The following is a 27,640-nucleotide window of genomic DNA, read 5'->3' as shown; positions in this document are numbered from 1 at the left end:
GTGTTTGTTTCTGACCTTACCAAATCTCGAGAGAAGGTGAAGCAATCTGAAGCCGCCTATGCCATCGTAGAAGGTTTAAAGAAGAAAGTTGAGGAAAGTTACACCCGAGTTTTTCGGGAGAAGCTGGACTTAGTGGACGAGGTGGCCAAGTAAAGGGGAAAATATGTGAATCTGGAGGAGTCGGTTGCCTAGCGTATGGATGAAATAGCCAAAAATTTAAAAGCTCAATTCCGGGTTATTACATCCGAGGTGGAACTTTTCCTTATTGATCTCAACATGGTCATAAGATCGTTCCCCCATCCCAACTCGGATGGATGAATATTTCTCCTCTCCAACTTAACCTGAAGAGACCCTCTTGACTTCCTCGATTCAATCTGAAAAAGCTTTCAACATGGCTTTTGGCGACAAAAATTCCCATCCTTAATTTCAGTGTGTAATATTTGATGGCCTGACTTGTGGGTCTTTGAGAATAATTTCATTTTATAATAACTGTAGTTGAACACTTTCTTATTTTGTGGTGCTACTTTAAAATTTTTTTCCACAATTTTACTTTGTGGAAACATTTATATGAATTAATAAATGTCTTCTTAACATCCTTTCTGGGATTGCATTAGTTGGCGTAGCTACTTTTGTGTTGCAGTAGCTTTGTAACTAAGTAAAAATTTTGCAAAGTTACTGGATGACTCTCTTTCTAACCCGACTTGGTTGAGTCATTTTACGAGGTCTGATAATATGTTTTTTAGATGTCGGCTGATATAGGTCAGACACTCTATTGGACCTTTCTTTTACTAGGTCGAGACAGTGTTTCCCTTATTTGGGAAACTCTTTAAATTACATACTGATTTTTAAGATTCGGTTTTATCAAGTTACGTCTGCAATTCGTTTTATGCTTGCCTCTTTTATTGACTTTTAAGTGTCTTTTAACAAGGTCAAGCCACGATCTGCTTATGTAACTTCTTACACTAATTTGGACTTCGTCGCTTCATCTAGCCGACCATTTAGGTTAGGCAATGATTTTTGCGCTTTTTTGAGCGTAAATTAGTGGGTGTTAGTAGAACAATCAATGAAATAATTTGATTATCATTAAAGAAAAAATGGTGTACATAAGCTATCCTGCTACTAAGAGTTTTCTAATGTTAACTCCTATCCCTTGCTATGTTGCCTCATTAAAACTCCCTTTAGATTTTTTGGGAAAAAACCATAAAGTCGAAAAAAAGAGTACGCCAGGAAGCGAGGTGTTTCTAGCTGTAGTATCTTTTCAAGTTACATGCGTGCCACAACCTTGGAAGCTCGTTTTCCTGTAGATCAGACACTTTAAAGTATCCCTTTTCCAAGATGTCAATGATCTTGTAAGGTCCTTTCCAGTTTGTAGCCAACTTTTCTCCACCCAACTTCTGTACTCTGATGTCATTTTAGATTAGTATAAAGTCGTTTGAGGAAAAGTTTCTTCTGATGACTTTTTTGTTGTACCTTAAGGCCATTCTTTGTTTCAATGCTTCCTCCTTTATCCGAGCTTGTTCTCAGACTTCTGGAAGGAGATCGAGTTTTGCCCTTTGAGCTCGGACGTTTCCCACATCATCATAGAATCTAACCCTTGGGGATTCTTTGTTGACCTCTATGGGAATCATGACTTCTATGCCATAGGCAACTCAGAAGAGGGATTCTCCAGTTGTTGAGTGGGGGGTTTCCAGTATGCCCACAACAGTTGAGGAAGCTCCTCGGCTCATGCACCCTTTGCGTCTTGTACTCGGTGCTTGATCTAAGCCAATATGACTTTATTAGTAACTTTTGCTTGTCCGTTGGCTTGGGGATGATCTACTGATATGAACTTGTGCTTGATTTTGGGGCTTGCTACCAAGCTTTTGAATGCGGAGTCAGTAAATTGAGTTCCATTATTCGTAGTGATGGAATGTGGAACTCCAAACTAGGTAACAATGTTCTTATAGAAAATTTTCTGACTTCTTTGGACTGTGATAGTAGTCGATCCCAACTATTAGGTGTTTTACCTGCCAGGGTGCTAGAAGGAACGGTCCGAGTAGATCCATCCCCCATTTGCAAATGGCCATGGTACAGTGACGCTAATGAGTTCTTCTGGAGGTGCCATGTGGAAGTTAGCGTTCTTTTGGCAAGGCAGACATTTTTTTGATGAAGTCGGGTGCCTCTTTTTGTAAGGTCCGCCAAAAGAAACTATCCCAGATCACTTTTTTACCTAGTGAGTGTGCTCCTGGGTGATTTCTGCAAATGCCGTTGTTGACTTTCTCTAGGACCTCATTAGTCTTGTAGGTTGGGACATACTTTAGTAAGGGTATAGATATTCCCCTTCTATAGAGGACATTGTGAACTAGGGTGTAGTTTTCTGCTTCTCTTGAAATGCCTCCTTGCTTCCCTTTCTTGCTTAGTAACAATATCAAATTTGAGATATTCGATAATAGGGGCTATCCAACCTAAGCTTAGATTGGAGAAAGCCAATGTGCCCGACTTGTTGACTTCCTTGGTTACTGATTGTGTGTGGAGAGTTTCCTGGATGAAGCTCCTGTTGTTGCCCCCTGGCTTGGTGTTGGCCAGTTTGGAGAGGGCATCAACTCAGGTATTGGATTCCCGAATTATATGTCAGACTTCTGCTTCTTGGAATTGAGTTAATTATTCCCGTGTTTCTTCCAAGTACTTTTTCATTCTTGGATCTTTAGCTTGGTAAGCCCCAGTTACTTGAGAAGTTATTACTTGAGAGACACTGAACACAATTAATTTTGTTGTCCCGACTTCTTTGGCTAACCTTAAGCCAACAAGCATGGCCTTGTACTCTGCTTGATTGTTTGAGGCTAAAAACTCGAATTTTAATGAAAGTTTTATCCGAGTTCCTTCTTCATTCTCCAGAATGATTCCTGCCCCACTTCTAACTTTGTTGGATGATCCATCTACATATAAGTTCCAGGTCGTAGGGTTTCCTTGTGCTTCAGTGTATTCTTTCAAGAAGTCAACCAGGTATTGAAATTTGATTGCCGTTCAAGTTTCATACTTTAAGTCGAACTCGGATAGCTTTATTGGCCATCGTAGCATCCGGCCTACGATATCCGTCTTCTGGAGGATGTGCTTCATAGGTTGATTAGTTCGGACCTTTATTGTATGATCCTAGAAGTAAGGTCGGAGCCTTCTGAAGGTGAGGACAAGGGCATATTCAAACTTTTCTATCTTTTGATAGTTTAGTTCTTCCCCCTTGTAGGGCCTTGCTAACAAAGTAAATCGGCTACTGTCCATTCTCATCTTCTTGGATAAGAGCAAAGGCTATGGCCTTACTTATAATTGCCATGTACAATATGAGCTCTTCCCACTAAACAGGTTGGGTGAGGATTGGTGGCTGACTCAGGAAGTTTTTGAAGTCTTGAAAAGCTTTCTCACATTCCCGAGTCCATTCGAATTGACATCCTTTCCTAAGTATTGAAAATAGGGGTAGAGACTTCAGAGCCGATCCTGCCAAGAACCTGGACAAGGCTGCTAACCTTCCATTTAATTATTGGACTTCTTTTAGGTAGTTCGGGCCTTTTCATCTCAAGTATTGCTTTGCATTTGTCCGGGTTGGATTTGATGCCCCTTTGGGTGAGCATGAAGCCTAAGAACTTCTCGGTCTCTACTGCGAATGTGCACTTTGAGGGATTTACTCTAGTAAAGCTTGGGCTTGCTATTCAACGACTTGCGCTCTTTCAAGACCAAGATTTTGTCATTTTTGTTGAACAGGTCGTGAGCCCAGGTAGACAGCGAGCTTATGACTCATGAGGTCGGGGTGTATTCCAAGCATATCAGAGACCTTCCATGCGAATAGGTTAGAATTTTCTTGTAGGAGTTTAATGAGATCTATTTTCAATCCCTTGTCCAGGTTTGCTCCTATGCTTGTTGTCTTTCTGACTTGATCTCCGATTTAAACCTCTTAGTTTTTTCATCAGGTTGTGGCCTTAGTTCTTCTCGTGCTCGGATGCCACCGAGCTCAATGATGTTGACTTATTTTCCTTTAATACCTCCCCGTAGGTTCAGGCTTTCATTGTAGCATTTTCATGACAACCTCTGATCTCCTTTTATGGTAGCAGTTTCCTCTGAAGTCCGAAATTTCATGCAGAGCTGAAGAGTTGAAATGACCGCGGTGAGTCGGTTCAAGATTGTCCGACCTATCAGTGCATTGTAGGTTGATCCTACATCAACCACGATGTAGTCTATACTTAAAGTTCTGGACTTCACACCTTTACCAAAAGTGGTGTGTAACGGAATGAAATCAAGAGGTTGGATGGGTGTGTCTCTTAACCCAAAAAGGGTGTCGGGATATGCTCTCAGCTCTTTCTCTTCTAACCCGAGCTTGTCGAAGGCATGTTTGAATAATATATCGGCCGAGCTTCCTTAATCTACCAGAGTTCTGTGGAGGTTTGCATTGGCGAGTATCATTGTAATCACGACGGGATCGTCATAACCGGGGGTCACTGCTTGAGCATCCTCTTTGGTGAATGAGATTGTGGGTAAGTCGGGAACTTCAAATTCTTCTTTGACTTAATAGACTTCTTTCAAATATCTTTTACGAGAAGACTTAGTTACCATGCCTCTTGCGAATCCTCCAGCTATCATATGGATATGTCTATCGGGGGTTTGTGGTGGCCGAACTCGTCGACCCCTGTCTTCATCGCCTCTCTTCCTTTTTCTCAGATCATCAGACCTTTCTGCAACGTATCTTTCTAACGGATCTTTTCTGGCCAGTTTCTTTATCACATTTTTAAGTCGTGGCACTCATTGGTTGAATGCCCATATAGCTTGTGATACTCGTAATATTTTGTCCGACTTCCACCTTTCTTGTTCTGAATAGGGCGAGGAGGTGAAAGTTTCTCGGTATGACAGATTTCCTTGTATATGTCAACAAGGAAAACTCGCAAAGGAGTATAGTTTTGATATCTTTGAGGCTTGTTCGAGCTATATTCATCTTTTTTCTTTGTCTCCTTCTCCTTATCCTGAGCTTGATAAGGGGGTTTTGTCTTGGAGCTGGTTCTCTGAGTCGGAAATTCTCCTCCATGTTAATATACTTCTCTGCTCGTTCTTGTACCTCATACAAGGAGGTCGGGTGTCGCTTTGATATGGATTGAGAAAATGATTCTTCTTTGAGACCATTCACTAGCCCCATTATTACTGCTTCTGTAGGTAGATTTTAAATTTCCAAGAAAGCTTTGTTGAATATTTCCATATAAGTTCGGAGAGTTTTTCCGACCTCTTGCTTGCCCTTAGGAGACTAGGAGCGTGCTTGTCTTTATCTTTCTGAATTGAAAATCGGGTAAGAAACTTTCTTGCAAGGTCGTCGAAATAGGTCATCGACCTAGATGGTAAGCTATCAAACCACTTCATCACCGCTTTGGTTAGCGTCAACAGGAAAGCTTTGCAACGGCCGCATCGGACGCATCAGCCAAATGCATCTGACTTTAAAGTTACTGAGATGGTGTCTCGGGTCGGTCGTTCCATCGTAGAGGTCTATGTCGGGGATTTTAAAGTTCCTGGGAACCCTAACCCGCATGATCTCTTATATGAACCGATCTCTTCCTCCAAAGGGACTTTCCTCTTGATCTGCATGGTTGCTCCAATTTTGAAACTCGACTTCTAATTTTTGCAGTTTTTCTCCCAATTCTCTTCGTTGTCGCACCTCCCATTGCAAGTATTTTTTAGCTTCTCTTTGTCGCTCTATTTCCTGCTCGAGTTGCTTTAATCGGCTGTGATGCTCGTGTATGAGTCCCATGATTTCTGTTGGGTGCAGGGGTTCCTCATTCTCTAGTGGATGTATTTCTGAATTGATTCTCCTTGGTTGATGGTTTCCTGACATCCCCTCCACACTATGGCCACTTGCTCTATCATGTTGTGGAGGTATCATAAATGCTCGATCATCGTTGTGAGGTTCTGGTTCTGATTCAGATATCGTGTGTCCGTCTTTGAACTAATTGTCCGCCATGGTGGGGTGTAGACTTCTAGGTCCCCGACAACAACACCAATGTTCCGAGGGTTACCTGAAACTGGGTTGCTTTTGAGCCTGAACATGAGGTCCAGACTCTTTTTGGGTAGCGTCCGACTTCTATTGGTCTCGAAGTGCCGCTGTTCGAGTTCCTCGTGAGGAGGTGGGGGTGGTGCTTGCAAGGGTCTCCGATGCTTAATTTAGCAAAGGTTTTAGTAGATTTTTAGTAGATTGGGTTCTGAATATACCTCAGGGTGTCAATGTCATAGTTGTAAAAACTATACCGAACTAGCCAGTTTGACCCAAAAATCGGTGAATCGGACCCCCCAATCGGTCCGGTCCAGTCCAAAGACCGTTTATGGTTAAGAACAGGTAAGAATCAGTTAAGCAGGTAAAAACTGGTGAAAAATCGGTCAAACCAAACTGCTCAAGAGAAAATTCCAAAATTGATGAAGATGTAGTTTAAATTTGGATCCTCCTTGTACTACATGCTTCCTTTGCCACTAAGCTATGTTATTCCTTATTATTTCATATGCTAATTAGTAATTATATAGTAAAATCGCACAATAATTTATTTAGATATTATTTTAATTTTATATTCAACATGAATCAAATGACACCATTGTGCTCTGTCATGTATCATGTCTACAGAGAGACCGTTTACATGTAGATCTCGCTTGTCCACCTCATGGATAGTCTTCTTAGGTCTTCCTCTGCCTTTCATCCCTTGTCCATCTTCTATCTCATCCACCCTCCTGACTGGGTGTTCTGTCGGTCTTCTTCTCACATGTTCAAACCACCTGAGACGCGATTCAACCATCTTTTCCACAATGGGTGCTACTCTAACTCTCTCCCTTATATCTTCGTTCCTTATTTTATCCAATCGCGTATGACCACTCATCCATCTCAACATCTTCGTCTCTGCCACACTCAGCTTATGTTCGTGCTCCCTTTTGGCCGTCCAACACTCCGTACCATAAAGCATAGCCGGTCTTATAGCAATGTGATAGAATTCACCTTTAAGTTTTAAAGGCACTTTTTTGTCGCATATAAAACCAGATGCACTCCGCCATTTTGACCAACCTGCTTGGATCCTATGATTTATGTCTTGTTCAATCTCTCCATTATCCTGTATGATGCACCCAAGATACTTAAAACTTTTAACTTTTGGTAGGATGTTTTTTCCAATCTTCACCTCTATATTAGAGTTTTCCCTTCTCAGACTGAACTTACATTCCATATATTCCGTCTTGCTACGGCTTATGCGCAGACCATACACTTCTATAGCTCCTCTCCATAACTCCAACTTCTTATTTAGGTCTTCCCTTGACTCTCCCATAAGGACGATATCATCAGCAAAAAGCATGCACCATGGCACAGGCTCTTAGATGTGCTCTGTGAGTACTTCCAAGACTAATGTGAAAAGATATGCGCTTAAGGATGATCCCTGGTGTAATCCTATAACAATAGGAAATTCCTTTGTCACACCACCTTGAGTCTTCACACTAGTTGTGGCCCCATCATACATGTCTTTAATTGCACGAATATATGCGATCCTTACTCTCCTCTTTTCTAAAACCTTCCATAAGACCTCCCTTGGCACCCTATCGTATGTTTTTTCCAAATCAATAAACACCATATGTAGATCCCTTTTATTACTACAATATCTCTCCATCATCCTTCTTAACAGGTATATTGCTTCGGTTGTGGATCTGCCTGGCATAAATCTAAATTGGTTCTCTGTTACTTGTGTCTCTTTTCTCAACCTCCGTTCTATCACCCTTTCCCATAACTTCATGGTATGGCTCATGAGCTTGATCCCTCTATAGTTTTCGCAACTTTGTATATCCCCTTATTCCTGTAGATATGTACCAAGGTGTTTCTTCTCCACTCATCAGGCATCTTCTTTGACCTTAAAATCTCATTAAAAAGCTTGGTTAACCAGTTGATGCCTTTCCCTCCAAGGCCATTCCAAACCTCAATCGGGATATTATCAGGTCCTACTTCCCTGCTATTTTTCATCTGCTTTAGAGCCTATTTTACCTCGAAGTCTCGAATCCTTCGATAGTAGTCAAAGTTTTGATCTTCTTCTCTTGTGCATAACCGACCAAGGCTCGGAAGAGTCTTCTGTCCTTCATTAAATAACTCGTAGAAGTAGCTCTTCCACCTTTCATTAATCTTCTCCTCTTGAGCCAGCACCTCTCCATCCTTATCCTTTATGCACTTAACCTGATCCAAATCTCTCGTTCTTCTTTCACGGCTCTTTGCGATTCTATATATACTTTTTTTCCTTCTTTCGTGCCCAAAGACTGGTAGAGACCCTCATATGCTCTTATTCTTGCCTCACTTACAGCCACTTTTGTCTCTTTCTTAGCCGCTTTATACTTTTTCCAATTATCTGCATTGCGACATAAAGACCACTCTTTAAAGTACTCCCTTTTTATCTTTATCTTTTCATGTACACTCGCATTCCACCACCAAGACTTCTTGTCTCTTGGTCCTATTCCTTTAGATTCGCCAAAGCTTTCTTTTCCTGTTCTTCTAATAGCTTCTGCCATCTCCCTCCACATCTCTTCCGCGCTTCCTTTCCCATCCCACTTTGCCTCTTCTCCTACCCATCTTAGGAAGCTTCTTTGTTCCTCACTTTTCATCCGCCACCACCTCGTCCTTGAGTTCTTCGTATGATGTCTTTTCCTCAACTTTTACTCAACACAAAAATCCATGACGACCACCTTATGTTGTGTTGTCAAACTCTCTCCCGGGATAATTTTACAATTAATGCAAAATTTCCGGTCGATTCTCCTCAACAAGAAGAAGTCGATTTGAGAGCTTGTCATGCCACTCTTATAGGTTATAAGATGTTCGTCTCTCTTTTTAAAACATGTATTTGCGATGAGAATGTCAAAGGTTGAGGAAAAGTCCAAAATAGTTTTACCCTCAGCATTGATCACCCCGAAACCATGGCCTTCGTGAATACTTCCATACCCAGTCACTTCTCTTCCAACATGGCCATTTAAATCTCCTCCTAAGAAAATCTTATCTGACGAAGGTATGCCTTGGACCAAACTCTCTAGATCCTCCCAAAACCTTATCTTGTGTTGTTCGTCCGAACCCACTTGCGGTGCATAAGCGCTAATCATATGAAAAGCACCTCTCTCCACCACAAGTTTGATAGAGATGATCCGATCTCCCACCCTCTTGACATCCACTACATCCTTCTTCCACTGCTTATCCACAATAATACCAACCCCATTCCCATTCTTCACCTTTCCTGTATACCAAAGTTTGAAACCAGAAGTATCCAACTCCCTAGCCTTCGCACCAACCCATTTTGTTTCTTGTAGGCACATAATGTTAATCTTCTTCCTTGTCATGGTGTCCACCACCTCCATGGACTTTCCTGTTAGAGTGCCTATGTTCCATGTCCCAAATCTCAACCTTCTATCGCTCCGACCTTTACCTTTTACTTTGTGAACTAGCTTATTTACCCTCGTTCGTTCACGAAAACGCGGAAACTCTTGCTCATTTAACACTACATCCGAGCACCGATGCAGCGGCTCTTGCTCATTTGACACCATACTCGAGCCATATAGCGCATTGCTTCCGGCAACGACCTAGCTTTGGCGCAATAATGTCTTTGATTCATGTCATGGGGTTCGACTATATTTTTATGTTGGTTATCGAAGACCTAACACAGCCCTCCTCCTTTATCCGGGTTTGGGACCGGCTATGTACTGCAAGTGTAACATAGGCGGAGTTAAATATAAAAATATAAAAACACTTTAATATAAAAATAAAATTAAAAAATCTATATCATGAAAAAATACTAGAATTTTATATTTAATAATAATCGGATTATAACTTGTTGATTATAATTTGTTGAAACTTAATCGTTTTTAAAATATTAGTGAAGATATGTATTTTAAGTTTTAATTTTAGGTTTTTGGCTATTTTATATTTTTTATTTACATATAACCGGTTCAACCAGTGGTTCATCGGTTTAACCGATAAACTAGTGAATCAGTAGCCTAATCGGTTCGGTGCTTACAACTATGGTCAGTGTATTTATAATATAATAGATAATCGAGTAACTCCACCTTTTATAGTAGATGACCGTTCCCTTTTTTTAAGGAAGTTGTTGAGATCTCCTTTGTAAATGAGTGAAAGATATCTTAAAAGTCGGTTACTTACTTAGATAAGTGGAGCCGAACTCTTGTTGCCGATCTCTATGAAGTCGAATAAGTGTAGATTAGGTTATTGAATCTCTTAATTGGAACTATTCATTTTAGGTCTAACTATGTTTCTAAGACAGGATATGAAAAGATATTATTATTGAAATATCCACCAACTATTCTCCATGTGACTTGTTAGAAAATATGACTTGTTAAAAAATGTGACTTGTAAATGATAGTGAGAATATATATACAACCGAAAAGAATACATATATAAATCAATTAATATTATATTATATAAAATATCTAAACATAAAATTACTTTTATTTTTTTAAAAGATTTTTTAAAAAAAATCACTTAAACAAAGATATTTTATAAAAGCTCATCCAAACAAACCCACTAAGTATATGTAATGATTAATAGTGTTACATTTTGCACTCTAATTTTGAATTTTCTATGCACATCAAATAAAAGAAAAAGAGAAAAAGATAATTCAATTCCTAACTTTTTGGTCTTCAGACATTTAAATCTCTAAAGATTTAAAAATACATTTAATTCAGTGACCTCTTCAAAATTTAGACATATCAATCCCTTACTCTAATTTGTTCAATTTTAAAAACTCTCTCACGTGCGCATCCATATCAACCAGGTCAGTACAACGAGAGTCACGTTTGATTTTTCCGTTGAGTCTGACAGACCCAAGTGAACATAAGGGATCAATATATCTAGGTTTTGAAAAGGTCAGGGATTTAAATATATTTTCAAATCTTCAAGAATTTAAATGTCTGCGGATTAAAAGGTCAATGAGCTATTTGTCCTTTTCTCAAAGAATAATATTGGAGATATCAACAACATAATATGATAATATTCAAGTCTTTAAGCTTTAGAATGGCCCCTGGCAGCATTTCGTCTTGCACAGCATCCCACAAAGTATACAATACACTGCCATTTCAACAAAACCATGTCATGAAAGATTAATTATTATTGAAGGGTTCGTTGATTTTCGTCAGCAATGTCTTACCAACACAACAAATAGCACAACATTGAATATTGCTACAACTCTCCACTCAATTTTCATGTATTGTGCCACTCCAGCCCTGCAAAATTACGCAATCATGACAGTGTGACCATCGACATGCAGAGAACAAGAACATGAATCATGGGCTACCTGGACATGCTTACTTGCAAGAATCACAGTCATAACATTTGATAGCTCCGGAATTTTTGTATCGCTTGCAATCTTTGTTAGCACTAGCCGGATGAAATGTCAAGTCATAGTAGGAGGAATTTACAGCGGGAAACCCACATCTAAGGACATAACATGAACATAACTATTGAAATGTACTTTGGCGACTGCTATAAACAACGGAAATGCATTCTGAACTGAAGAACACAACTTACTGGGAAGGTGGTCGGCAGCAACCAGCCTCGACAGGGCTCAACTTAGCTAGTTTATATTCTTTGAGAGTCTGTAGCATGAAATTGGAAATGGGATAAATCAGAATTCTTTGGGTAGAGGATAGAACAACTAGCATATAACTAATTTCAGTGAAATACTGCAGCGCCCAGACCTTATATTTTTTGGATAGTTTATTGCAGTCATCAGATTTAACAAGACAAACCCTAAGTCGCTCCCAGTTGTGAGAATTGTTCAACTGAAATAAAAAGAACATATCAAGAAAGTTCCTCTTGAAATGTTATTGTGCATTATCAATTCTCTATGTTGATAATAACCTTACCTCTTTGAGAAACCAAGAGCTATAATCTTGAAGTTGATACTCCTTGTACCTAACCAGACAAGAAGGATGTCATTCATGGTTTGCTATCATGAAGGAGTATAATTATGTCAACATAGAAGGATATTGCTCGAGTCCCTACCTCAATCCAGTCACACTATGACCTGATCCATCATTAGTCACAATGAACCTGACACAATGGTAGAAGATTATATAAGATCTGAGCAAGAGTAGTATAATTCATTCAGCTTGATTAGCTGATTGATAAGAGATCCAGAATACGTAACACACATCTGTTTACACCACATTAAAATTAAAATATATAAGCAATTTTTTGAGCTTCACATGTTTCCACTTTTTGCTAGTTTTTGATATGTAATAAATTCTAAAACATTAACTACCTGCTCCTGAGAATTTACAAACAGAGCAGTCATGTACCCTCCTAAATTGGATTAAATGATGAACATACCAACATAGCTCAGCAATGTGAATACAATTATGTTAAGAGATGTTAATAACTTTGTCAATGAATTTGCATACTTACACCAATACAGTGAACACCAAGATTCCCACCAAGACAAAGAACAGCAAGATCAGATACTGCAGGTGCAATGTTAAGGAGGCTAACTGAATATTTCTAGGTTTTGGATTAGAATAGAAAAACGAAAGAAGGCATTATGCACTTATACGAGCATCCTAAGAATGCATGATAAGGATACAATCCACAACAGTATGGAGTTATTTTTCAGGGCGCCCAAAAAACCGACTATGGATCTGTACAACATAAAAAACGTGATACAAGGATTACAAACTAGCAGAAAAATATTGCAAGATAAAAAAAAAAATAAAGCACCAAAATCATGAGGAATGCTAGAAAGCTGACATTAAGAAAATAACTGCTCCAAGGGCTAACACAGGTAAAGTGAGAGACTTTCTGCACCCATCATGATGCATGCTCATCCACGCCCCAAATACTATGACAACGATGGCTAAAACCTGCAAAAGGAGTCCATCAGAAGTGAAGTTAGCTGCTAAAAACCGTAGCCTGGGGTATGCAAGAGTAAACAGCAGAAAGCACATTAAGTGAAAAATGCAGCAAACCCAAAAGATTTAATCTTTATATTTGAATTTTGAAATTATGAGAGGAAATGTAGGAAATGGGTATTCAAAGATGGTGAAGAAGTTACCATGGTGAGGAAGTTGATCCATCTGGTAACGAAGGTGCTAGTTCCGACACCCATTGTTTGTTGTGAAAGGAAGGAGAAGTGAGGAAGTGAGTCTTGAAATTTGATGGGTCGATGAATATGCGCCGCACGCTGCACGCCACGAAATGGAACACGCTACGGTACGACACGACACTCCATGAACGAAACACAAACCTTTTAGCTTTTACACAGTAATCTACCTATGTCTTTATTCTCAGAGATATTCAAACTTCAGTCAAACTCTGGTCAATTACAACGTTAACCCCATCCTATGCTTCGGCACAATATATTTCCTTTTCTCTGTTTCTTTTTTTCCGAAAATTTAAATTTTTTATATTTTAAATGTACTAAAAATAATTTAAAAATTTTTCTAAACTAATGATAATCTTAAATGAATGGCTTAAAATTTAATGGCTTAATTATTTTCAAAGCAATATTTAATCTTGTGTCTTATGCAAACTCATGCTACTATATTCCAATTTTTTGTATGAGACAAACTCTATAATTCAATTAATCTTTTACCAAATTTAAACATATCTTGTGGACATCTATATTGTCATAATTGTTTTCCAACTTTCAGATTTTAATGCAAATTTTAAAAACATGTATTTACTAGGAATTATATACATTAAGACGCAAATCAAACCATTTCAAGATTCCTCTACAATCTACATGTTTCCTTTCTTTCACTACAATGAAGGCCACCCAATCCCACCCCTCAAAAAAGGACAAAACTTTATAATGAAATTGTACAACTATGCTCTTGCCCAAGTGGGTGTTAATCAACTTCGGTTGGAGGTTTGCAGCCTGCACTCAGCAAAAGAATATGCAGTTTTTGCACTTTGCAGCCACTATTCCACTCTATTGGTACATGTCATTATCACCGACTTCATCCTTTCTTTATCTATACACGTTTCAACTATCACCTGCCCAACATGATTCATATGCAGATTAGAGGGGTTAACATCAATCATCCTTTCAACTATCACCTGCATATAAACAAAGTAGACCACCAAAAAGCATTACCTCTTGTATTTTGTTTCCAAATCGAGCCAGCAACTTGTACTGATTGTCGAAGATCGATGCCATGTAAACCTGCAAGCAAATAAACCAAGAAACAATCACATTTTTCACCAGCAACATTATTTTTCAACTACAAAATTACAAGACAATAACTCCTCCACATGAGAGTTGATCAATCTTCCTCAACCATGTGCAGAACCCAAATTGCATGATGCATAATGCTAACTTGATGGCAAGTTCTGGCGGATTAAAAGCAAACAATTAAATGCATATCCACATGCAGAGGTTCAAATGTGTTTTATACCTGGAAAGTTGGTGCCAAACCAGGGCTTCTGAAGAACCGGCCTTTTGAAACAGACTCGATCCCCTCAATCTTTTGTAATTCTTTGATGAGAGATTCAACTTCAGGCCACTGTCAAAAACAAGCATGATATTATAATTAGCCATGTCATACCATAAAACCAACCAGAAAATAAAGAGAAGTGTAGTTGATTACACTACTTTTCAAAGTATTTAAAGTAACTTCTATATTCCCAGATAAAGATTGAAGGTCATTACCTCCTCATCTGTTTGAGCTTCTTCCAGTCTCCCATCTAAGTGTCCATGCTCCCCAACTACAGACTCCAAGGAATCCATTAATGGATCGGGCTGCCAAAGGAAGGTGTGCTTTGTAAAATCTCCAAGTTTTAAAATAAAGAAAATGTTCAAAGATTAAATATTCATGTAGATATATTACCGTGACTCCCTTTAACGATAAAGATATGCGCCCAAGAGCAAAGTCTAATTGCAGAACTTTTGCCTCTATAACCTGGAGCAAGAAGTAGGACTCAAAGTAAAACACAAAGTAGCGTAGAAAGACTATGCACATCTGGGCTACGCAATTAATGCCTCCTATACTTAGAATGGAAAATATTTGGCTAATTCCATAGAAATAGATCATTTATAGCTTGCATCCAAAAATAATTCTCCACTTTCCTAATTGTCACACTGTCATGGAGGAAAATACCTGACCAATCTTGAAGTATGATGCTGGGTTCAAGGTGGCATCCCATGATAATTCTGATTGATGAATTAGTGCAGACTCCCCTTCAAGCTACACGCATGCACACACACCAAAAAAGAAAAGGTTAAACAAGGTACTTCCACTTCTCGTTGCTTTAATAAGACAACGAAATAAGATTGTCAAAATGAACGACCCATATATTAAATATAAAATGCCTTACATACCTCTACAAAAATCCCAAAGTAAGTTATCTTCTGGATGCAACATTTTACTATATCCCCAACCTGAAGTCTAGCCTGCCATAAGAAAGGAGATATCGAAAGATCACTTGATGTTGCATCCACTCAACAACACATGCCTCATGCTAATTCAAGAGCAGTTATCATAACTTAAGTAGTTACCATGAGATTTCTCTTCTTCTCAAGTAGGTCTTCCTTCTCTTTTGGTTTTAATGAAAATATGAGCTTTCTAGATTTTCTTTCTACGGATAATAGATTTGCTCTAACTTTCTGCATATAATTGAGTATTATTAAAAAGAATGATGATATTCAAACCTCACATTTGAAAATAAATTTTGGGAAAATATCTGTAAAGAGTTCTTGTATTTTAAGCACCAAACCTGCCCAATAAAAGAGGACAAAAACTCAATTTTCTCTTGGTCATAAATCCTTAACAGATCTTCCATTTTGATATCTGGAGAAAATTTCTCTTCAACATTAGTATCATTCTCCTGATATAGGGGAGAATTGGGAGAAATTTTATTTTTTTCAGCATCATAGCTTGTAATAGTGTCTAAACTCTGCTTGTACATGGATGGATCCAATCCCTTCTTTCTTAACCATGACTCAAAAGCTAAGAACTTCCACTTGGAAACAAGGTTACGGTACGGCAGGAATCCTACCAAAGAACCAAATGATACCTGTAAAATCGTGTAATCAAGTTCAGAGACTATATACAAAGAGAAATGCATCCAATACTAAGAAATATTAGAAATGAAGATATTAAGTACTTACAATGAAGCCTTTGCTACTACAACTTAATATTTCCACATCTGCCCTATCTCCATTCCTAATCAAATCTTCCGCCCTGGTCCAATCAGCATCTTCACCCTCCTACATTAACAAATAGCATAAAGGTTCTATTCAAAAGCATCAGCATCTGATAAATAACTTATATACTCCATATAATCTGACCTGAAAATCTGAAACATCGACAAGATTCCCTAGTTCATCATTGTTTTTGTAACCTCCGGTATTCATAAAAGCATTCTCTTCAACAACATCTGAGGTTTGCTTCACATGTTGGTCTAATCTATATTGAAAATGCCTTAAAGTTATTGCAATCATAAACTGAAATATACAATTATAATGGTAATTTCACATACCTTTGCGGCTTTCCCTGTAGCGGAACTTGCACAGACAAGTCCACTTTATCAACTGAATTTAAATTTGACAGTTGACTTGAATCAGACAGCTCCTGTTGGAACTCATAATGCTGCTCCAATTCCTAATCAATCAAGCATGAAATTAATAAAGGACAAGTCGCATACATGATTCTATATTCCAATGAATATTAGCACCTACATCATTTTTAAGCATAACATTTGAATCAGCAGACTGTTCATCATTGTTGCTCTCCGGTCTATGAGGCTGTTCTAATAATGTCCAGTTACCAGCTTTACCTCTTGAATCTTCTACACTGATCTTCAAATCATTTTCATTGTCCGCACGAGTAGAAGACTCTTGGTTTGTATCTTCATCCTTGGCAATTGGTGGTTCAGGCTTCCTCAAAAGCGACATATCACTAAACTTCTCCTTCACTTGTCCATCCCGCATGTGCTGATACAAATTTGGTCTTACTCTCAACCTCGACAACACGTCTTCGTCATCCTCTTTATACACGGTTGGCTTTCTCAGAATAACATTAGGAGCACTACTTATATTAAGACTCCCTGCATTACTCTGCAGTGGCTTTTTCAGAATACTTTTATTGACATTCCCTGCATTACTCTGCTGTTGGCTCGGTTTCTTAATCTCCAATGGAACTTTGTTATCACTGGATTGGAAGCTTGCCCCTTTAGCCGGAACAGGCCGCACCAAACCCAAACCATCCAATTTACTCGATGACTTCCTTTCCTTAGAACCTTCAAATGGAACTTCCTCCACCTCAACGTGTTTCCCCTTCTTATAATACGATTTCTCAATATCAAGAAAAGTAGCATCAGGGTTAGCTTTTCTTCCCATTATCTGAAACAACAAGTACCACAATGAATATAATCAACAGGCATATACACACAGCAAAATTCAAGTTATTCCTTTAAGGACCCTAACAAACAAATAGAAATAAATAGGCAAAAGGGTGAATGAATAAGGAAAATTGAGAAGAAAAAGAAAGGAACCTTGGCGAGAGTAAGCTTAGGGTCCTCTCCAAGTAAGCGTCCAAACTTGAGTTCCATCAAGTCCTGGCTATTGAGCTTCGGGGGCTCTTCCTGCGAGGCAAAGACCCTTAGTGAATTGGGTCTTTGATTCAAATGAAGTGTTCTTGTCAGTGGTGTTGGTGTTGGTCTTCTTCTATCAGATGAAAATGAAGGAAGGTAAGGAAGGTGGGTTTCGCTGGTGAAGAAGGATTTGCTATTGGCAAGAGCATGGAAACCCATTTTCCTCAAAGTTTGAATTTGCAAGTTCTGAATGTTATGATTATTCTTCTTATTGAAGGGTTTTAGCGTTACATACTTTGCGAATTTGAGAATCCGAGAATTTGGCTTTGGATAAAACAGCTATCGAGCAGAGAGAACAGGAGAACAAAGTGTTATCCTAAGCATTGTGGCGTGGCTTTAGAACTTATTTTTTTTTCCATTTACTACTAATATTAGAAATTTTCAAATCCAAATATATCTAAATTAAAAAAATCATCAAATTCAATTCAAATTAAAAACAAATTAAAATTGTACTAATTTAGATTTGATTGGATTCTAATTATGACAAATCACATGGATTAGATCGAATTTTAAATTTACTTCTCAAAATTGATCCAATTTAATCTAAATCGCACAATGTGATATAATATTATTGTTTTATTATTAGGAATAATCTCAGCATACAAGTGATTAACACTTACAAGTGTTACAAGTCCTTTACCCTCAAACGCGCCTTTTGTGGCATGTGTGTTTCACGCGCCTCCTTAACAGACTTTTAAATCAATTACCGCGCGAATATATAACTTCCTTTTTTCAAAGGATTTCGTTTCCTTTTTCGAATTTCTTGCCTTCTTTGTTCGATCTCGTTCGTGCGTTTCTCTTTGCATTTTCATTCGTTTACGTGCGTTTCTCACTGGTTTCTCCTTCGTCATTTACGTTCGTTTCTCTCTCTGTTTTCTTGCTTCATTTTTCTCGATTTTCATGGTTTCTGAAATCAAGTTTTGAAATCTTTTTGAAGATAATGGATGATTCAACTTTAGATTGTCAGCTGAATCAGGGCGAAGTGGATTTTGAATTTGAATCGAATGAAGTTCCTGAGTTGTGATTTAGTTTCAGTTAATTATTAAATCTGAATTTGATGCAGTTAGTCGTTTATGATTGTCTAGCTGAATAATGCGTGAACATTGACTGTGAAATTAATGCGTGAACATTGATTGTGAATTGAATCTAATGTACAAGTTTTGATTAATTTTGTGTATTTTATACTAGACGTTCGGGTGTAGATCAGAACTATTTGGGTGTATTTTAGTTGCATTGTTATTTTTTTATGACGTGCAAAAACTCTATAGTATATCCTTGTTTTTAACATGGTGCATTTTGCAGCCCCTCTGTGTTGTTGATGACCAGTTTGTTTCCAAGGTTGGAATGACTATTAACACCCTTGAAGATGCTGCAAAATTTTACAAGGGCTATGCAAAGGCCACAGATTTTTCTACAAGAGTTCGGAGCACAAAGAAGAAGAAAAATGAAATTAAGAATCAATTGATTACATATAGCAGAGAGGAAAAATGGAAATCTAAAATATCTCCGACCGAGAAGACAAATCCCACAGCTAGTTTAAATTGTCCTGCAAGAATTTATATACACACATTGAAGGATGTTGGTGCTTGGATCATTTCGAAAGTCGTGTTGCATCATTCACATCATTGCTGTCCAACTCAAGTAGAGATGCTCAAATAGCACAGGGAACTAAGCATGTCCATTCGTCGTACAATAGAGAATGACGAGGAAGCCGGTATTAGACCAAGCAAAACTTACTAATCATTCGTTGCGGCAGCCAGGGGCCACCTCGAGTTAAATTTTATCGAAAAAGACGTGAGGAATTACATCACGAGAGAAGTGCGGAATGTTTCGGAAAAAGAAGATGCAAAAGAATTCGGAAAATACTTATTAAGAATGAAAGAGAAGAATCAGAATTTCTTTTTTGAGTTCGAACTCGAGGACGATCAGTCGATTAAACTGGCTTTTTGGGCCGATGCAAGGAGCAGAGCTGCCTTTGAGTATTTCGGAGATGTTATTTCATTCGACACCACCTACAATACAAACAGGTAATATGCTGTTCTTGTTTGTGATGCTAAATTAATGTTGTTTTATGAATCTGTTGCAGAGGTGTATATTGGATGTTTTTGGGTGTATACAATCATTATTTGGGTGTATGTAATGATTTTAATTCTGTTTTGTGTGTTGTTTCATGAATCTACTGCAGAGGTGTATATTTGATATTTTTGGGTGTATAAAATCATTATTTGGGTGTATGTAATGATTTTAATTCTGTTTTCTCGTAATTTGTTTCAGGTATATTTTGGTTTGTGGTTCTTTTGTCGGGGTGAATCACCACGGTCAGTCAACACTTCTTGGATGCGCTTTGATAAAAAACAAAGATATTGAATCATTCAAATGGTTATTTCAATGTTGGCTTCGTTGCATGGGAGGAAATGCTCCGAAAGGGATTCTCACCAATCAATGCGCGTCAATGAAAAGGGCTATATAGGCTTGTATGCCTACAACACACATCACGAAGAAGATTCCAAGCAAATTAAACGGCTACAAGGGACACACAGAAATTGAATAAGAAATGAGCCAAGTTGTTTGTAACTCTCATACCAAAGACTCATTTAATAGGAATTGGAATGATTTTTTGCTGAAGTATGGTCTTGTAGACAACAAGTGGCTTTCAGATAATGATATTTAAATTCTGCAACAGAGGTGTAAATTGCATGTTTTTGGGTGTAATATAGTCTGATTTGGGTGTATTATACAGATCTTTATGAAGACCGTCATATATGGGTTCCAATTTATCTGGATCACCACTTATGGGCCGAAATGAGAAGCACAAAAAGGAGCGAGAGCATGCATTCATTTTTTAACAAGTTCATTACTCGGAACAGCTCACTTATCCAATTTGTCAAACAATACGATAATTGCCTCGGAAGTAGGGAGCAAAAAGAGAGAGAATCCGATGCTGCAGATTTTCACACCGTCATACCGTGTGCAACAAAATCCTCCATAGAAGCTCAGTTTCAACATGTGTACACTCACCAAAAGTTTAGGAAAGTCCAAGCACAATTCAGAGGGAAGGTGAATTGCATCACAAGATTAACGAACTCCGCTCTAGGCTATTCAGTATACAAAGTTGGAGAACAAGTTTCCAGCTCAATATTCAACAAGTTTGTGGTTACTTACGACTCAGTAGCAGCCCAAGTGAAATGTCAGTGCTTATTATTCGAGTCAAGAGGGATATTGTGCCGTCACGCCCTAAGCGTGTTAAGCTTTGAACGAGTAACCCAAGTGTCACCGAGATATATATTGGAATGATGGAGCAAGAAGGTAAAGAGGTGACACATACACATCAAGAGCAGCCACGACGAGCCACTGTTGGAGCCAAGAAGCAAGAGGTTTGACGAATTGGTGTTTCATTCGCAAAATATTTGCGAATTTGCATTAGAATCCGAGGAGCTAATTGCCATTCTGCACCGTGCCTACGATAATGTCATGGTTGAGATGGAAGAACTGAAAGCCAAAAAGAAGGGAACATGTTCATTATGTCACGAAGATGCCAACTTGGAATTCGTTAACGAGCTTCAAAGCCCTCCAAGGGTTTGAACAAGAGGACCTCCAAAAAATAGGCTAGGTTCAAAGTTGGACAAACAGATTGTAAATGCCTCAAAAAAGAAGAAAACGAAAGATCTAAACGAGGTAAAAGTGATGTTCTTCAAATAGGTGGTGATTGAGTTTAATTTTCTTGTTAATAGTTTTACTAATATGTGAGTTTATTATTTCTAGTTAAACCTTTTTTATGCTACATCAGTGGTGCAACCAAATTCCAACCAATATCATGAACATGTTATGAATTATCAGTTTAGGGAACCAGCAGCAGAAGATAGTTTTTTGGGTGTATAGTTACAGGATATTGGTGTAACGCTCAGTTTTTTGGGTGTATTTTTGAATTTTCTTGTGTTTGACATTTTACATTTATATTTTTCAGATGTTGCTGTTTATGTTAGAAATTATTGTTTTGTTTAGTTTTTATGGTTTAAGGTTTAGGGTTTTAGGGTTTAGGGTTTAGGATTTAGGGTTTATGGTATAGGGGTTTAGGATTTAGGTTTTTAGGGTTTAGGGTTTTAGGGTTTAGGGTTTAAGATTTAAGTTTTTAGGGTTTAAGGTTTTAGGGTTTAGGGTTTTAGGGTTTTAGGGGTTTAGGATTTTAGAGTTTTAGGGTTTAGGGTTTAGAGTCTAGGGTTTTAGTGTTTAGGGGTTTAGGGGTTTAGGGTTTTAGGGATCCAGCATCAGGGGATAGAATTTTGGGTGTATATTGAAATTATTTGAGTGTAAAATTCAATTTTTTTGGTGTAAAATTCAACTTTTTTATATTTTTAAGATGCTGCTGTTTATGTTAGAAATTATTGTTTTGTTTAGTTTTTATGGTTTAAGATTTAGGGTTTTAGGGTTTAGGGTTTAAGGTTTAAGGGTTTAGGTTTTAGGTTTTTAGGGCTTATGTTTTTAGGGTTTAGGGTTTTAGAGTTTAAGGTTTTAGGGTTTAGGGGTTTAGGATTTTAGGGTTTAGGGTTTAAGGTTTTAGGGTTTTAGGGTTTAGGGTTTTAGTGTTTAGGGGTTTAGGGTTTTAGGGATCCAGCATCAAGGGATAGAATTTTGGGTGTATATTAAAATTATTTGGATGTAAAATTCAATTTTTTGGATGTATAGTAGGTTTGGTGTTGTTTTCCTTCATTTTTTTAGAACCTGTAATTTAGAGCTTTTGAATACAGAAGAGACAGTTTAATTATGGAAAAAAATTTATAATAAAATTGGATTATATTCGCAAAATTTTACAACAAGTGTTTAAACTATTCCAAAAATACACAACACTTAGATTAATCACTGTCAATATCATATGAATCTATCTGACAATATGGACTCAACAACAGTGACGATAGCTTGGACAATCTTACTGCTTCACTTCCCCTAATGGCTTCAGCTCTGTCTTGATTCATTTTATGAAATAGAATCCGGGAAGCAAATTCTACTCTAAAGTGGTCCACCTCCTCCTACAGTTTAAAAGAATATTCTTTTTAATCAACTATGTTAATTTAGTAAAGTAATAGAGAGTTATATAGTTTTAAACATAATTACCTGAGTCCAATTGACCCACTCATACTTCCCTCTTTTAATGTTTTCAAGTTGAATTATTTCAAGCCATTTCATTACATAAATAGCACAATCATAACTGAAAAACAAAAAATAAATTAGCAAATTAATATAGGAAAGATTAATTTTCAGAGTAAAAGATTTATACCTTATTTTTTGGCCAGAGATGTTAATGTATGGTGGTTCAATTTCATGATCCTTTTTCCTGAGAGGTTCCCCCAGCATATACCCTCATTCTCGAAATTACATATCCCTAAAAACAAAAAACAAAGCAAAATATAAGAATAAATTTAATAAAGGAATACACCCAAAGGATCACAAACTACACCTTATTTTGAACAGAAATATACCCAAATATTAAAACACAAAACACAAAAATAACTTACAACAAATGTATTTAGCTTCATTCTGGCTTTGGAGGGACACTCCTTATGATACGGGTCAAGTATATAAAATTTTTTCTTTCTTACGTCAGCCACCCATATTCACCAATGCTCTGAATAGCAAACAGGTGCAAAAATTTAAAGCATGTCCACATTGAACAGTATTTTAGTTTAATTGGCACATAACCAAAGAATTGTGATAAGTTTTAGAAACGAAAACTTACATATCGATGTGATGCTAATTTTTTGAGGTCCAAAAAGGGTATAAACATTGGGTAGTCTTCGACCTTAAATGGCTTTTTGGTTTTAGGCTGTAAGAATTCTCCATCTGGATGATTTCCAATGGCCATGTTCTGCAACATTTGTGAAACACCAAATGAAATATATAATACACCCAAAAGATTACAAAAATATACCTAAATTTCATTGAAGTACACCTTACCACAATATCAGGGGGGAGACAGTATATTTCTTCTTGAAATCTTTTAATGTTTTGTTGGTTCAGGATTAGGCACATGGCAGTGACAATCTAGAAAAAAAAAACCCAAATCAATTTACATCAATCAACATAGCAGTTACATTTCATGACAAAATCATTAATGTTATTCTAATATTACCTCAGCTTCTTTATGTGTAGCAGCTTTCAGAGATGCAAAGTGGACTTTTGACAAAATGAATCGATCTTGGGCTTTGAGGGTGCACACCGGGTCATCTCATTAGTGCTTCCATCTCTATATGTCTTCACACGTGTGGCCCAAACGTAGCATTTCTCTTTCATTTAAGCCGATATCTCCTTGCTCTTCACAGGAGTTTCAAACTTTTCAAAAATTTCTTCGGCACACTGCTTTTCAATCGATGGACTTTTACCCTCTGCATAATCCAATGCTATCTTCACCCCACTATTTGCAATTTTTTCCACCAGTTCTTCTAATTGTTCGATTAGTTTTGGTATTTCAGGACTTTTTGCCTTCTACCCCTCTTGCGTCAGTGCTTCTTCTTGAGTTGAATCAGTCAAGCCAAGGCTGAATGATGGCATCGGACCTTCTTTAGGTATGTAGGATGTTGTCCGGACCATTATTATCAGTGCAGCAGCGTCTTCTGGGGCTGGATTACTGCATGTTGACATATAACGTACTATAAGAATAAGAATAGACAAATGGTATTGAAAACCAAATTTTATTGTGCTGAACTTATATTTTAGATGGAGCTGGTGGAACCGTGGGTGTGCTTTCATCAGGTTTCGGGGGTTGTGGAGTGCTGCAGGGTTAGATAAAACGAATCATATTATAAAAATATCAGTTACAGATCAATTGTGAAGATATACACCCAAATAATAATCAAATACACCCAAACACGAAATAAGAAAAATATACACAAATAAGGACAATATACACCCAAATAATAACCAAATACACCCGAATATTATTCCTTACCTTTTTGTTCTTTCTTCACTAATTTTCTCTCTCGGAGACTTTGCAGGGGATGGTTCAATTGCTGGCATAGGGGTTGTCTGGGACAGAGGGACATAAACTTGAATCGAAAGTCTAAACAAGACAAAAATAAAAAATTAAGAAAGCTCGTTAAAATTCATGATTATAAGGTTGAAATTTAGTTGTAAAACTTACATTGAAAGCGCTTCAAGTTGTGAATGTGTCTCCATCCGCACAACCATCATGTTCTGTTGAGCTGGGTCATTGGCTGATTCTTCTACCAGACTCAACTTGAAATACACCCAAATAAATTCAAAATACACCTGAAGCATTGAAAAGAAACACATACTTTATTTTTTGAGAACTTACGTAGTTGCAGTTTTTGCTTTTTTTTCTATCTTTTTTTCTTGAATAAAATATTAAAGAATTTTTTTTTCAAAAAAAATATATACAGAATTAGAAGTAGAAGGTAAAAAAAGATAAAAGCAACCGGTATTAGAAACAAAAATTACATGCTATCCGCTGGTTTGTTTATGCTACTTTGATCCGTTTGTCCTTGAGACAAAGGATCATTCTCACTTCCTAAGTTCACCTCCAGCATTCTAAGCATAGAATAAACATCATTCAGTAAAAATACCATACAGTTAAATCAGGATAACAAGATTTTATCAAATAAAGGTTCTTACATTTCGAATGAGTCATAGTGACCTTTTGTCGATCGCAGCGGAGCTCCCTTCTTCCTGGAAAACCAAAAACAATTATCAGCAACTAAAACACCTTAAAATCGGTAATATACACCAAAATATAACAAACTCCTGTGCAGCAGTTTTTCATTGGTTTTCTTCTTTTTTGATTCCCTTAAGAATTCTTGTAATACTTCAGTTCCAAGTTCAGATCTGACAGTACATGCATAAAAGAACATGTTAACAAATATAATTTTGATGATAAACTGTAATATAGCTTTACAAAGTATCTTACCCATCATAGGATTGAGTTTGTTCAGGAGACGAATCCTTAACAATGTGCTTTCTCTTTTTGGATTGTGACCTGGAAAAAAAAGTATGAATTAGAAAAACAAAATAAAATTGATGATAAAATACTATCCAAAGCAGTGCTTACTTTTTGGGTGAAGTCTGAATTTTTTTCTTTGTTTTTTGTTTTTTTATTGGTGATGATTCTTCACTTCTGAAAGTTAATGAGAAACACTCTGTTAATATATCAAATTTTGAAAATAAACAGAAAAGAAAGCGACGATAATTTCAGAATCTTACTCATCATTCAATTCATTTTATGAATTGGAATCCTCCAGAATCTGCTTCCTTTTTTTGGATTTCATTCTGGAAGGCAAACAATCATTAGTAAAAAATACCCTAAAAGTGACAAAATACACCAAAAATATTACTTACTTTTTGGCCGTTCTGGTGGGTTGTTTCCTTTTTGATTCCTCTGAGTCTTCTTCAGACTCAGACTCCGAGGAAGAATCAACTTCAGTTTCAGATGTATCACTCTCAGATGATGATGAACTTGCCTTGTTTTTTTTTTTGTTTTTTTGTTTTTTACTTTCTTTTCTTTTTCTTCATTTGTTTCAATTTCTTTTTTGTTTATGCCTTCTTTACGATGTCCTGAAATAGTAGAAATGTTAGTTTACAACATCTACATAAATAAAATATACCCAAATTAGAGAAGGTATTCTGTTCACTTACCATATGTCCATCTATTTCTGCTCTCATTCTTACAACCAACTGCTCTCTATTCTAGTTGCTAACCCAGGGCAGTCCAGGATTTTCTTCTCCTTTCTTGTCTTTGTTTTTTGTCAGATGGAAATAGATTATCATCAAGGCAAAGAGGCAGTCGTCGATTGATTTTTTCTTTTTCAGACGGTAATTAGTTATGCCTTTGATGATGAAATTCAGCACATGGGCTCCCCAGTTGTCCTCCGTTATTTTGTCCATCTTAAAAATTGGAGCTAGGTGCACATGAGAGATTTTGTTTATTGTTGTTGGCAACAAGAACGCCATCTGAATATAAAGGATGAAAATCCTCTTGAACATCAGGCGATCTTGTTCGTTTTCAACACCAATACTCATCATCTCATCGGTCAGATTCTTTAGAGTCTTCCCCTGGAACCTTCTAAAAATTAGTTTGTTCTCCTCAGAAAGTTTCTTATAACTCACTTTATCAGGAAATAGATCTCCTACAAAAAAGAAAATAATTTACACTCCAAATCACTTGAAATACATCCAAATATCACTCATATACACCCAAATATCACTCATATACACCTATATTATTTCTTGATTACATGATATCAGAATAAGATATTACGAAGAATGGAAGTATAGAGGTTTTCTGTAATCAGTTACCTGATGCATTGAGGCCAAGGGCAGCCCCTATTGTGCTGGGTTTAACTTTAAAGGAACCATAGCTTATTTTGAGTGTGTTTTTGCCCAATTTAAAGGAGTTAGCCAACTCCTTTAATAGTTTGTGATGCACCCTCATTGGCGGGATGTATACGAGTCTACCAAAACCTAATTCCCGAACAATTGCTTTCTTTGCCTTGCTCATATTTTCAAATTCTTCACTCAATAATCTGGTGGCACACTTCAAGTCTTTGGTTTAAAAAAAAAAGTAAAATTAGAGTTCTTTAAATAACATATATTTGTATTAGGAAAAATTGACTTGTTTTAAGACATATTTGTGCTTACATTGTATTTTTTTTCCACCTTGGTTCTTGGTTGCCATTTTTACTGCAATGAAAAAGAGATACTGTCAATAGATAAAAAATACACCCAAATATCAGAGATATACACCCAAATATCAGTCAGATACACCCAAATATCAGTCATATATACCCAAATCTAGTCCTATAAACATTTTGTTTTTTCAATTAAATGAAATTAAATGAGTTCAAAATCATATTCAACTCAAACAAACATGTATAAAATGACACTACAAGGTCAAGCACAATTAGAACAGTACCAGTTAGACTTCAATAATCCTATTACATGACATTATATGAGTTCAGAAAGATATTTAAGTTCAAAATGCCACTAGAAGCAACAGTCGCATTCCAAGTTCGACATATACACCCAAAAATCATT

General features: G+C 37.1%; 2 protein-coding genes and 1 long non-coding RNA gene across 7 annotated transcripts; all 3 read right to left on the bottom strand.

Annotated features, from left to right (window-relative positions):
• On the bottom strand, positions 10,522–13,349 carry LOC107634582 (tetraspanin-10-like). Of its 3 annotated transcripts, XM_021119207.1 has the most exons (12): positions 13,062–13,225; positions 12,758–12,870; positions 12,594–12,648; positions 12,419–12,474; positions 12,017–12,064; positions 11,878–11,926; positions 11,710–11,793; positions 11,540–11,607; positions 11,321–11,446; positions 11,160–11,235; positions 10,970–11,080; positions 10,522–10,614 (listed from the first exon to the last, which is right to left on the bottom strand). In XM_021119207.1, exons 1-11 carry the CDS (start codon positions 13,113–13,115, stop codon positions 11,015–11,017), a joined length of 795 nt encoding a protein of 264 aa, XP_020974866.1. In that variant the 5' UTR covers positions 13,116–13,225; the 3' UTR covers positions 10,522–10,614; positions 10,970–11,014. The 3 variants fall into 3 exon arrangements, 2 of the variants coding, with proteins under 2 accessions (XP_020974866.1, XP_016193498.1); XR_001618997.2 differs by having other exon boundaries at positions 10,522–11,080; positions 11,307–11,446; XM_016338012.2 differs by having other exon boundaries at positions 10,524–11,080; positions 13,062–13,349.
• Positions 13,661–17,937, bottom strand: LOC107630816. The gene is made up of 14 exons (XM_016334063.2): positions 17,504–17,937; positions 16,689–17,351; positions 16,490–16,611; positions 16,299–16,416; positions 16,119–16,217; positions 15,725–16,024; positions 15,507–15,614; positions 15,330–15,401; positions 15,109–15,195; positions 14,839–14,910; positions 14,661–14,750; positions 14,407–14,514; positions 14,106–14,174; positions 13,661–14,005 (listed from the first exon to the last, which is right to left on the bottom strand). Exons 1-14 carry the CDS (start codon positions 17,759–17,761, stop codon positions 13,931–13,933), a joined length of 2,241 nt encoding a protein of 746 aa, XP_016189549.1. The 5' UTR covers positions 17,762–17,937; the 3' UTR covers positions 13,661–13,930.
• Positions 22,236–27,360, bottom strand: LOC110270273. Of its 3 annotated transcripts, XR_002359624.1 has the most exons (19): positions 27,245–27,360; positions 26,903–27,148; positions 26,243–26,733; positions 25,946–26,161; positions 25,811–25,876; positions 25,659–25,724; positions 25,518–25,586; positions 25,226–25,435; positions 25,052–25,141; positions 24,735–24,862; positions 24,543–24,653; positions 24,300–24,366; positions 23,727–24,221; positions 23,552–23,638; positions 23,334–23,462; positions 23,113–23,222; positions 22,875–22,979; positions 22,712–22,805; positions 22,236–22,626 (listed from the first exon to the last, which is right to left on the bottom strand). It is a non-coding gene; the product is annotated as an uncharacterized LOC110270273 (long non-coding RNA). The 3 variants fall into 3 exon arrangements; XR_002359622.1 differs by having other exon boundaries at positions 23,727–24,366; XR_002359625.1 differs by lacking the exon at positions 22,712–22,805 and having other exon boundaries at positions 23,727–24,366.

The sequence above is a fragment of the Arachis ipaensis genome, chromosome B03, assembly GCF_000816755.2.
Source record: "Arachis ipaensis cultivar K30076 chromosome B03, Araip1.1, whole genome shotgun sequence".
NCBI lineage: Eukaryota > Viridiplantae > Streptophyta > Magnoliopsida > Fabales > Fabaceae > Arachis > Arachis ipaensis.
This window is presented reverse-complemented; position numbering and strand designations above follow the sequence as displayed.